This window comes from Phocoena phocoena, chromosome 9 (assembly GCF_963924675.1).
Source record: "Phocoena phocoena chromosome 9, mPhoPho1.1, whole genome shotgun sequence".
Classification (NCBI taxonomy): domain Eukaryota; kingdom Metazoa; phylum Chordata; class Mammalia; order Artiodactyla; family Phocoenidae; genus Phocoena; species Phocoena phocoena.
The window spans coordinates 13,343,409-13,356,298 of NC_089227.1; the positions used below are offsets into that span (position 1 = coordinate 13,343,409).

At 40.1% G+C, this 12,890-nt stretch overlaps 1 protein-coding gene across 1 annotated transcript in view; it reads right to left on the reverse strand.

The window, feature by feature from the left end:
• The window catches only part of RALA (RAS like proto-oncogene A), a 74,931-nt gene that overhangs the window by 17,092 nt on the left and 44,949 nt on the right, over positions 1-12,890 (reverse strand). The window contains exon 2 of the mRNA XM_065883951.1: positions 1,488-1,640. Coding sequence (XP_065740023.1) covers positions 1,488-1,601 — 114 coding nt within the window. The 5' untranslated portion in view covers positions 1,602-1,640. The remainder of the gene's footprint in view (positions 1-1,487; positions 1,641-12,890) is intronic.

Here is a 12,890-nt window from a genome sequence, read left to right on the forward strand (position 1 = left end):
TTATAAATATTAAATGAAAGTGTAACCATTCCTCAAATGTCAGACATGAACATTCTTACTTTTGACCTCCTATTGTCAAGAAGGGAACTGATTTGAGGATTAGTTTAAAGAAAAGCAGCTATTAAGGTGAATAGCATGAAAAACAGAACTGAACAGATAAATTAGCAATTTCAGTGAAAGTACCATTTCAATTTCCCCCTCTCTGAATTATCATAAGCAACACAACTGATGGATTTAAGAGTTCTGTGTGTGTGAAAGAAATGCTGATGAGCAGGCAATGAAAAGAGACCTTAGGTGGTAAAAGTCCACAGGATTTTTTTCTTAGAAGACTAGGTTTAATACTTAGTTACTCATCAGAGATCACTCCTCTTGGGCAGGTTGGGAAACCTCTCTGAGGTTCTGTTTCCTCATCTGTAAGATGGGGAAACCACTGCCTACCACACAGGATTTTTTTGAGGATTAAGAAAGAGTAACCATAAATCTTTGCTTCTATTTGGGAGGAAGAAGAATTGAGGATCAATGCCTAAATTTGATTACCAACTCTTACATCATTTAGCCTTATTAATAGTCCTCTAGGGAAAGAATGTATTGCTGTATATAGGCTGAGACCTTACCTCTGGGACAATAAAGTCTGATACAAATACATGCACAGAAATCTGTAACCTGTCTAGTAATTTTATTTTAGGGACAAAGCCTCTTCCTGCTTAGTGTTGAGTGTGGTGCCATGCCAGTACACAATAACTGACTTTTTCACTGAAGTTATTAAAGGACAACTTATGTATATTAATGTCAAGTTTCAATTAGGTACTATATCCACCAGTTCTATTAGTTCAAGGTGGGACTCACCATTAAAAACACTAAAAATGAAAAAGCCAGTTAGATTGCTCAAAAATAGGTACTGTTTCCAGGGTTTTTTAAAAAAATTAATTAATTAATTTTTGGCTGCATTGGGTCTTTGCTGCTGCATGCGGACTTTCCCTAGTTGCGGCGAGCGAGGGCTACTCTTCATGGTGATGCATGGGCTTCTCACTGCGGTGGCTTCTCTTGTTGCAGAGCATGGGCTCTGGGTGTGCGGGCTTCAGTACTTGTGGCACGTGGGCTCAGCAGTTGTGGCTCGCGGGCTCTAGAGCGCAGGCTCAGTGGTTGTGCTGTGCGGGCCCAGGTGCTCCGTGGCATGTGGGATCTTCCTGGACCAGGGCTCGAACCTGCGTCCCCTGCACTGGCAGGCAGATTCTTAACCACTGCGCCACCAGGGAAGTCCCTGTTTTGTTTTTTAAAAGCATAAGAATTTTAAGGACCTTGAGTTCTTGCCTTGTTAAATCGTATACAAATGTTGACTCTGAACAGGAAAAAAATGATCAGTAGCTTTCAAGAATTCAAGGAATCCATCCAAAACAGCACCACATCCAAAACAGCACCAAAACGAAGCTAGAGAAATATTCTCTGAAAGCCCCAACTTTGATATCCATGATAAAATCAGCACTTACCTCATCGTACATGAACTGCAGGGTCAGAGCAGACTTGCCCACACCACCACTGCCTACCATGATGACTTTGTGTAAGGCCAAAGAATTCTGACCCTTCGGCTTATTTGCAGCCATGTTGTGTCACCGAGTTTTCACCAAAGGATTAAGAAGAATCTGAAAAGAATGAAAGAACAAGTAATGCTCGATACATTCTTCTGCAGAATTCCAGTGTAGGAAAGAGAGATGATGTCCTTAGGCGTCAAGGTATTAGTTTTCATTCTGCGGTGATTTTAAACAGATGGCAAATGAAGTATGCTTATTTGGGGGAAGAACCACTTATCAGAGAACACCGTGGCAATAAGACAAGTACATGACTCAAGGGCATTTCTCTTACAGTAGTTTTCAGTAAGGAGCTTGCTGGCCGAAAGTGAAAACTTCCCAGTGCAACCACACGCTGACAATAACGGAGTATTAGTTGTATTAAAATACGGTCACACAGATTACAAAGCAGGGTGAACGATCACTCTGTTTTCCTATTAACCTCTATTGGCAATAATTAAAGAGATGTTTCTTCTAATTTCAGTAAGAAACAACTGATGAAAGAAAGAAAGTGGGGGGGGGAGAGGAAGAGAAGAGAAGAGAAGATGGAGGGAAGAAGGAAAGGAAGGACGGAAGGAAGGAAGGAAGGAAAAACCCATCCCAACTACTTGCTGGTAGAAATATAAATAGAACCGAACACCGTATACCCCAACTCCCAAGTATCGTAGTACTGGAACATCTGTATATTTTGGGGTGGATGGCTAATCTAACTTAAACACCTGAATCTAGTGTGCCCTCACTTTCGTTTACTACATTTATGTGCTCAGCGTGGAAAGACCAGGTTCCCCCAGAGGTTGTAGTGGTGATGCACACTAATGGCACCCGGTTACCTTGGCCGTGGTGCCAGGCCTTAGAAAAAGAGGCGGGAGGTCACAGCAAGCACTGCGTCTGTGTGGAGGCCCAGGAGAGGAGACTTGTTTTTAGAGGCTCAAGGGGGCTGCACCTTCCTTCTCAGCATCTCTGACCTGTCTCAGTCACAGCACACCTTTCTCAAGCTGCAACTTACAGAACACCCCCGCCCTGCCTACTTCTGTATTTCAGGCCATCTCTCCCAGCCTGGCCGCATCAGCCCACGCTGGTCTCCTGTGACTTTTCACACGCTCTTCTCTGCCTCTTGGCCTTTCCCATGCAGCTTCCTCCGTTTGGCATATTCTTAATTTGGCTAACTCCTCTCAGTGTTGGGGTTTCAGCCTCACCTGAAACACTCAACCTGAATTAGGCTCTCCCCTGCCCTGTGCTCACATAGTACGTGATACTTTTCTTTCATAACCATTATCACAAGTCGGAATTGCCTGAGAGTGTTAGTTGTTTAATATGGGTCTTCTTCCTAATATACCAGAAGCAACTTGGGTACAGGCGCCATATCTATTGGTTTACTTCATGCTTAATGTAACTAATATGCCTTGGCAAAAATCAGCCATTCAGTACGTGTGTGTGGAATGAACAAATAAATGTTCGAGTCTGACTTAACCCTGGGAGTGCCTTAGAGTGTACTGGTATAAAGCAGCTATTGCTACTAGAGGTTCCATCACAAGCTTATTAGGCAAGGACAGTCTGCTGTGGGCTTGTGCACCACACACTGGCTATGCAGGGCACCCAAGAGCTGGGCACTGCTCAGGCCGCCCCAGAACTCATGCCCATAAGCCTATTTGCCCAATACAGAAAAGTCATAAGAAAAAAAAAAATCCCATAATCTTGCTATCCATTTAACAACACGAATACATTATACTTTGTTTGTGACAGCTTCAATCTGCATGGAGCATAACTGAGATCACACCATATATGTGACTTTTGATCCTGTTATTCTTACATTATGTCAAACACTGTGGCAGAGGCAGCTTAAGCTGTGCAGCATGTGGTAAAGAATCCACATTTGGAGGCTAGATGTTCAGTGTAATTCAATAAACAAGGATTGAGCCCCTCTTTTTCCTGGATACCAAGGAGATGATCATTGGATTCTGATGATTACCACTGCTGAGGAAAGTAATAGTGTACTTCAGGTAAGTAACTAAAAGTCGAAAAGATACCTCGTCTACGCGTTTATGGAGCATGCTGTTGCTGGCGTCCCTAAGTAAGGCAGGAAATGACTTCTTTCTCACCATTATGACCCTTACTTGTTGGCAGCTGTAATCACTTCACGGCTACCCAACTACTGTTTTTTATATATATATATACATATATATATATACATACACACACATACATACATACATATATACATACATACATATGTATATACATACATATATACGTATATATATATATATATATATTTTTTTTTTTTTTTTCTGCGGTACGCGGGCCTCTCACTGTTGTGGCCTCTCCCGTTGCGGAGCACAGGCTCCAGACCCACAGGTTCAGCGTCCACGGCTCACGGGCTCAGCCGCTCCGCGGCATGTGAGATCCTCCCGGACCGGGACATGAACCCGTGTCCCCTGCATCGGCAGGCGGACTCTCAACCACTGTGCCACCAGGGAAGCCCTACTGTTATATTTTTAGAACAGTTAATACCACAGGAGCTCAGGGTGTTAACATATCAATTAATACTCTTAAGAGTTCAAAGTGTGCGTTTTTAAAGCAAAACATTTAGCAGTTACACCAACTGGGTTAAAACACTTTCCCTTCCAGAACCATTCACAATATAGTCTGTGACTTGGAACAGGCAGAGATTCCCAGAGACATTTTTCCAAAGCGCAGACTTTCTTCAATAGCTATTAGCTGCGCATCCCATACTTTAAAGAGGCTCTCCAGGAAGAGGAGCTCCCGCCAAGGAGACACTCACTCCTCTGCCCCACTGCAAAAACTTGGCTTTCCGTAACTGAGGTCCCAATTCCTAGTCTAGATGTTGGAACTTAAGACAACATACATGTAAATAAGAAAATTCCATTAGTGCTAAGTGCAATGAAGAAACCAAGGGGCACCGGGATAAAGAGTGGGGAGGGGCTACTTCAACCAGATGGTCAAGGGTGACTCCTTTGAAGAGGCAGCATTTGAGCTGAGACCTGAATTTTATAAAGGAACCAGCCAGCTCTGAGGGAAGAACGTTCTAGACACAGGGAAGAGCAAGTGCAGAGGCCTAAGATGGGTGGTTTGCCACGTTCTAGGGGCCAGAGTGGATGGAGGCTACGAGTATCAGGGAGCGTTAACAGGAGGTGAGACTGAGAAGCAGGAGAGGCCAAATCATAAAAAGCCTTGAAGGCCGTGGAAAGGTGTTCGAGTTTTATTATCATTGTAATGGGAAGCCTCTGGAGAGTGTGTAAGCAGGACTGTGACATAATTTCATTTATGTTTTTAAAAAGATTACCATGGCCAGTGTGTGCAGAATGAATGGTAGAGGTGCAAGAGCTGAAAGCAAAGGAGTCCATCCCATAGTCCATGACTAGGTTTGGCAGATGGAGGCTGCCAGTGACCTTGGGAAGAGTCACCTCACCAACGAGGTAGGAACCACAGCCTGAATGGGGTGGGTTGAGGAGAAAACAGAAGGTGTAGAAATGGACTTGACTCTGAAGACGAATGGAGAAATGGGGCCATAGATGGACACAGTTTTTTGTTTGGGTCGCCTTTTAATTATTCTTAAGGGATGTTTGTATGGTAAGCATCTAAAAGAGGCAGAAATTAATGATGAAGAAGAGAAGGTGCCTCTAGGAGGAGACCAGGGAAGAAGAGACCCAGGGCACACAGGAGCAGGGACAGCTCTTTCTTTGTAACAGGAGGTGAGGTAAAGCAAAGCACAAGGTACAGGTGCAGGCTGCAGACAGATCTGGCTATTTCTTTATTTAACTGCATCTATTATTTCCTCCATGAAATATGATTCACACAGCAGTTTAGTGAGGAGTTGGAATTCAAAAGCACGCCTGTCTAGATCAATGGAACAGGATATACAGAAATAGATCCAAATACATACTATAGTTTAGTGTGTAATAAACGTGGCATTTCAAATGGAGGGTCGGGGAGGGAAGCATAGAGGATAATTCAGTAAATGGTTCTGGGACAACTGGTGAGCTATCTGGGAAAAAATTAAGTTGGACCCATTCTCCTCACACCAATACAAATTGTAAATTTATAAAATAAATTTATATAAATCTTTGAAAGTGGATCAAAGATTTAAATGATAAAATGAAATCACAAAAGCACCAGAAAAACCCACAAAATTTTTGTTTTATAATCTTAGAATGGGAAAGGCATAAAGTACTATCTAAAACTCAAGTCATAAAATAACTTTGATAAATTTTACTACTCAAAACAATTTCTACATGGCAAAATCTTCTATAAGCAAAATAAAAAGATAAAACTGAGGAAAATATTTGTGATTCATTTCAAAGAGAAGAGGTAATTTCCCTATATGAAAAGTTACTATAAATAAAATCAACAACTCTAAGAAAATGGGCAGGGCTTCCCTGGTGGTGCAGTGATTGAGAGTCCGCCTGCCGATGCAGGAGACATGGGTTCGTGCCCTTGTCCGGAAGATCCCACATGCCACGGAGCGGCTGGGCCTGTGAGCCATGGCCGCTGAGCCTGTGCGTCCGGAGCCTGTGCTCCGCAACAGGAGAGGCCACAACAGTGAGAGGCCCGCGTACCGCAAAAAAAAAAAAAAAAAAAAAAAGAAAGAAAGAAAATAGTCACAGAAAAGGAAATACAAATGGCTCTAATATACTCAACCTTGCTGATAAGAGAAATACAAATAATATTAGATTGGATCTCAATTGTTTTACCCATCAGATTGGTATGAGTATGTTTGCGAGGACCAGTAAACTATAGCCCCCTTGGCCTGCTTTTTGTATGGCCTGTGGCTAGGAACGGTTTTGTGTATTTGAAGGGTTGTAAACAAAACAAAACAAAACAAAACCAAGAATAAGATGCAACAGAGAACGTACATGGCTCACAAGTCTAAATAATGATTTCTTTCCACCCTCTACAGAAAAAGCTTGTCCCTCCCTGGTAGACAAACAGGCACATTCCTTCACCACAGTGGAAGTGTAAATTGGAAACATGGACTAATTAGCGACCATAAAACAACAGATGTTCTTTACCCATTGATATGGAGGGAGCTAAAACATATTGTTTTTTTTAATTAATTAATTGGCTGCATTGGGTCTTCGTTGCTGCATGCGGGCTTTCTCTACTTGTGGCGAGCGGGGGCTACTCTTCGTTGAGGTGCAAGAGCTTCTCATTGTGGTGGCTTCTCTTGCCGCAGAGCATGGGCTCTAGGCGCGTGGGCTTCAGTAGTTGTGGCATACGGGCTCTAGAGCACAGGCTCAGTAGTTGTGGTGCACGGGCTTAATTGCTCCGTGGCATGTGGGATCTTCCCAGACCAGGGCTCGAACCCGTGTCCCCTGCATTGGCAGGCGGGTTCTTAACCACTGCGCCACCACATATTGTTAAAGTGAAAAAAGTAAGCTATAGAGCAATATAACTTGTATGTTATGAACTGCATAAAAAGATGAGAAAAAGGGGATTTAGAGGTTTATTTGTTTATATACCAGAAACGATATAAAAAATGGTAACACAGGGTTGCCTGTGAGGATGGAAACTAAGTCACTGGTGGACAGAAGCGGGATGATGGCTTTTTGCTAACTACCAGTTTGATTTTTGTATAATGTGAACATATAACTTGTTTTTAAAATTAAAATTAGTCATAAATAACGTTACCCTGTTTATTTCCTGCACTCACTTGGTAAAAATACAATTAACTACTTTCCTGGCACTTATACAAACTAGGAACTGGAGGACTGAACCTGAATTTTAATTGAAATACTTCTCTATGTATGTGTATGCATTTGTGTTTTCAAGTAATGAGATAGGGATCCTTGAACTTCAAATTGTTTGGTTTGTAGGGTTCCTCAGTTATTTTCTATCTTCTGCTGTTCAAACAAATATTTTTTAATTACACAATGGCCTCCTCCCCCCTCCCCCCCACCTTTTGGGTAACATTACATCCCTGTGACTTACTTATTTTATAGCTGGAAGTGTATGTGACCCCCTTCACCCACTTTGCTGCCTCATCCCCAACCTGGCAACCACCAGTCTGTCCTCTGTATCTATAAGCTTGGTTTTCTTTCCTTTTTTTTAGATTGCACATATAAGTGAAATCATATGGTATTTATCGTTCTCTGTCTGACTTATTTCTCTTAGGATAATTCCCTCAAAGTCCATCCATGTCACAAAGGGCAAGATTTCATTTTTTAATGGCCGAATAATATTCCATTGTACATATATGCCACATTTTCTTCAACCATTAACATGCTGATGGACACTTAGGTTGTCTCCATGTCTTGGCCACTATAAATACTGCTACAATGACATGGGGGTACATATATCTTTTTGAGTTAGTGTGGATCATATGGGAGTTCTATTTTTAAAAAGTGATGTCCTAGAACAATACTATAAAATCTCTTCTCCGCTTCACCCAGAAGCTAGACACCTACACCATGCTCACCATGTTGATTTAATCAAGTTATGCATTACCTGATATATTCTCCCTCTTTCCCTCCCATCCTCCATTAACAAATATACTGTGCCTTATTATGTAAGGCACAGTTCTAGGCACTGGGGTATGGAGTTGAATTCCATAGGCCTAGGTCCCTGCCCTCATATGTTTAGTTAACATGTACCCATACTGTACTGTTTCCTGTTGCCGCTATAACAAACACTATAAATTTACAGGGGCTTAAAACAACACAAAATTTATCATCCTGTTGTCAGAAGTCCAAAATGAATCTTAAGAGGCTAAAGTCAAGATGTCAGCAGGGTGGGTTCCTTCTGGACACTCCAGAGGAGAATCTGTTCCCTACCTGTCCCCCTTCTAGAGACTGGCTTTCCTTGGCCCCTGGTTGCAACACTATCATCTCTGCTTCCGTAGTCAGACCTCTCTCTGCCTCCCTCTTATAAGGAGACTTGTGATGAGGAGACTTGTGATTACATTTAAGGCCCACAAGGATAATCCAGAAAATCATCCCCCAATCCTTAATCACACCTGCACAGTCCCTTTTGCAATAGGAAGTAACATTCAAAGTTATGGGCATGAGGACATGGTTATCTTGCCGTCGGGGCGTTAATCGGCCTACCACACACGGGAGGAAGTGGGCCAAGGAGCTTCAGACCACAAACCTCCAACTCAAACTCTAGGCTCTCTATTTTAAACTTTATGAAAATTTCTAAGAAGTGATCAATCCAGCTCTCCAGTACTTAATAAGGAATACTCTACCAAGTAAGGTCGCAAACACTCCCTGTCCACTAAAAACAATAAACCCAATGATCTTTATATTTCCAGAGTTCATTATTAACTTTTTTAGACTCTCATAATAAAGACACTTACTACTAGGCTGTAGTTTAATAAAACTAATAGCTGGCAGAAGTTCCTACTGAGAGATTCCTTGTTAATAAGGAGATAAATGGAGCATGCCTCTCCCCTCCAATTTGAATAGCGCATTAAAGGCTAGGATCACTGAAGTTCAGTTTCTGTCAAAGCATTATAAACCACTACTAAGCACAAGCAGGTAGAGGCCACAGTAGTGACTCATCCTTCAAAATGAAAAACAGTTCATATGGACAACGCTCAAATGACACTCCCTATCTGCATGAAAGGAATTTAGTATAAAATGAACAATTTTAGAAGAGTCAGAATATACCTGACCAAGAAAGCAAGATACACAATTCTATTCTGAAAGGGATTTGAGATATTTCAGTTTATTACTAGGCACAGATACAGATAATATCACTGGCATATTTTTCCAACCATTTAAAGAACAGGTATTATTAATACTATTTAATGTTTTGCAACATAGAGAAAGCCTCCAAATTCTTTCTTGAGAGCTAGCTTAACATTGATGCAAAGTTCCTAACAAAGAGAGACTAAAGGGAAAACAGACTGACTGACCTATCATGTAAATATGGTGCAAAAATTCTAAATAAAAAATGTTAGAATCCAGCACATTAAAAGAATAAACCAAAGTAACCAGATGGGATTCAACCAGATATGCAAGAATGTCTTTATATTTTAGGAAGTCAATGTAATTCTTCATATTAATAGAAGAGAAAAGTCATAGATTACATGATCTGGAATGATATTTGATAAAATTCAAAGTCCACTGCTTATACCAATAATGATTTCATACTTAGGCCAAAGGAATCAACTGAAAAATTACTATAAACAAGAGAGTTCAAAGATAATGGTTATATAATCAACATATTATATAAAAAATAAATTTCTTTTCAAATAACCAGTTAGAATATATAATGAAGGAAAGACTCAATTTACAACAAGACTCACAAAGAATACATAATTAAGAATAAAATTAACACGAACTGTAAGATATTCATGAAGACAATTCAATAATGATTGAAAGGGTGACTTTATGAAGATAAATGAAGGTAGATCCTGTTCTTGGGGACAAGAAGGTTGTATACTGGTAAAGGCACAAAACTCTGATAATAAGAAAGACTATTAATTTCTAACATATAAAAATCTCTTCACAATAAAAAAAATTTTTGACCACTGAGCCAAAAGACAAAGGACTTGACTTTGGAGTCATCTGATCTATTATCGCCTAGTTTTCTCTACCCTTAAATTTGTGAAGATAATTTCTGATGTTGAAAACTGGCTTTAACTTTTTCTTTAAAAGCAGGTTGATTTATATACAATAAAATCACCCTTTTAATGAGTTTTGATAAAGGTATACAGTCATATAACACCACCACAATCAAGACACAGAATAGTTCCATCACCTCCAAAGGTTTCCCCTTACTCTTTGCAGTCAATCTCCTCCCATCACCCCATCCCATGGCAGCCACTGATCTGATTTCAGTGCCTATTGTTTTGCCTTTTCCAGAATGTTATATAAATGGATCATATTGTACATAGCCTTTGTGCCTGTTTCTTTTTTCACCTAGCTAAGGCTTTTGAGATATATTCATATAGTTACATGTATCAGTGGCACGTGCTTTTTTTTTTTTTTTTACTGTTCACTAGTATTCCGTTGTCTGGAAATAGCATAATTTGTTTATCCATTCACATTTATTTGGGGTGTTTCCATTTTTACAATTTTATAAAGAAGCTATAAAGAGTCGTGTACTGGTCTTTCTATATATATATATATATATATATATATATATATGTTTTCATTTCTCTTGGATAAATACCTAAGGGTGAGACTGCTAAACTGTACAATAAGTGTGTGTTGAAATGTTTTTCGAAGTGGCTATACCTTTCTGTATTTCCACAATGAATGCGATTACCAGTCGCTCCACATCCTGGTACAGTCACAGCCACAGTCTTTTCATGCTAAGCGGTCTACTGGATGTGTAGTGGTATTACACTGTGGCTTTAATTTGCATTTTCCTAATGACTAATCACATTGGGCATCTTTTAGTGTGGTCATTTACCATCTATGTGTCTTGGAGTTCAAATCTTTTACCCATTTTTAAAAATTGGGTTTTTAAAAGTGAGTTTTAAGAGTTCTTTAGGTATTCTGGAATCAAATCCTTTATCAGAGACATACCTTGAAAATATTTTCCCCCAGTCTGTGGCTTATCTGTCCATTTTCTTAACAAGTTTTGTGAAGAGTAGAAGCTTTTGATTTTGATGAAGTGCAATTTATCAATTTTTTTTTTATGTTTCAATGCTTTTGGGGGTCCTAATCTTTGACAAATTTTAAATGACGAAGAAGCTACTGTAATTTGAATATTTATAAACAAAACCTTACTATTTAGTTATTAATTATTAAAAATAGAAAATGGAAGGAAGTCCAGGTGAAACATAACTTGTAACTAACATCCTGAACTCTTAGAAGGTCCTCCTTTATTTCAAGATATGCAATCAGCTCAAAAGGATCAACAGTCAAAGCCAGAAAGTCCCCGAGGCAATGTTTTACTTCTAAAATGTAATAACTTAATATTTTCCAATTACCCAGACTTCACTGAATAAGGACAACACAAAATTATAACAAAGACTGAGCTAAAGAAAATAATGTTCTGTTTTAAGGGTACAATAGTTGAAAGCTGCTTAAAGATGGCTTAACAATTTGCCTGGTCTGCATAATAAAATTTATTTATATGACTTGCCAGACATGTTGTCAGACATCAAAGCACAGACTTTTAAAATCATGGGAAGGCTCCCTGGTGGCGCAGTGGTTGAGAGTCCGCCTGCCGATGCATGGGACACGGGTTCATGCCCCGGTCTGGGAAAATCCCACATGCCATGGAGCGGTTGAGCCTGTGAGCCATGGCCGCTGAGCCTGCACGTCCGGAGCCTGTGCTCCGCAACGGGAGAGGCCACAACAGTGAGAGGCCCGCGTACCGCAAAAAAAAAAAAAAAAATCATGGGAAGGCTCAAATTACTTTACCTCTTTGGGTCTCGGCTTGTTTGTAAAACTAAGTTTAAGATGAATAATTTAGCACATGGAAGATGTCTAAATACACATAGTAAGTACGGGTAATGTAAACATTCAGGCATCTTTTTAGAAGACCCTACCTTTATATGCAGCATATATGCAGTCCCCAGTCAGTGCAAAATTATTGATATTACCAGCAGCACAAAAGTAAAGCCCTCACCACAGTTAAAACTAGCAAAACATTTCTAGAACTCAGGAGGAAGTCATGACTAAACTGAGACTTGAAAGACAAAGCATTTTAACAGACCAGGTGAACCTGGGGGTGTTGGTGAGAGATGAAGGTGTAAGAAGTAAAAAGGGCCAGAAACAGACGTTTACATGCCAGCAATTGAGATTTTTTTTATCCTTAGAGCAAAGAGAATTACCAGGAGTTTTTAAGTGAGAGATTATGACTCAGAAGGCAGGAAGAGCAGCCGCAGGTTACAGAGCAATGGTGACTAGGGAGAAGATGGGGATGGATTTGAGACATTAAGAAAAAAGCATCAACCAAATCTGGGGACAGATTAGATATGAGGGGTGAAGGGACAATTCAAGCCAAAGTACCCAGCTTCCTGGCTTGAGTGGATATGGGTTAGGAAAGGAAGAGGAACAAGCAGCATTTTTAGGACGGGTGGTGGTGAAAAGAGTTGGTGCAAGGAAATGATGGAAATCTACACCGATTTTTTAATGGATCAAAATATTTTAAAAGAAGAATCTAAGTATAGCCTAAGTATAAGCAGTTTTCTTACCCCAGTCACAGAGGTTCTGCTACCACACTATGACTTGACTTCAGCAGTGTTGAGAAATAAGCAACAGGGCGGAACCTGAAAGGTGGAAGATAAAAAGACTGATAAACTACTATTTATAGCTATTTTAACATTTTTCTTTGAACTCCTAAATGTGCTTTTAAAATAAGATTATATAGAAAAATATTTAATAATTATTAATTATAAAGAAT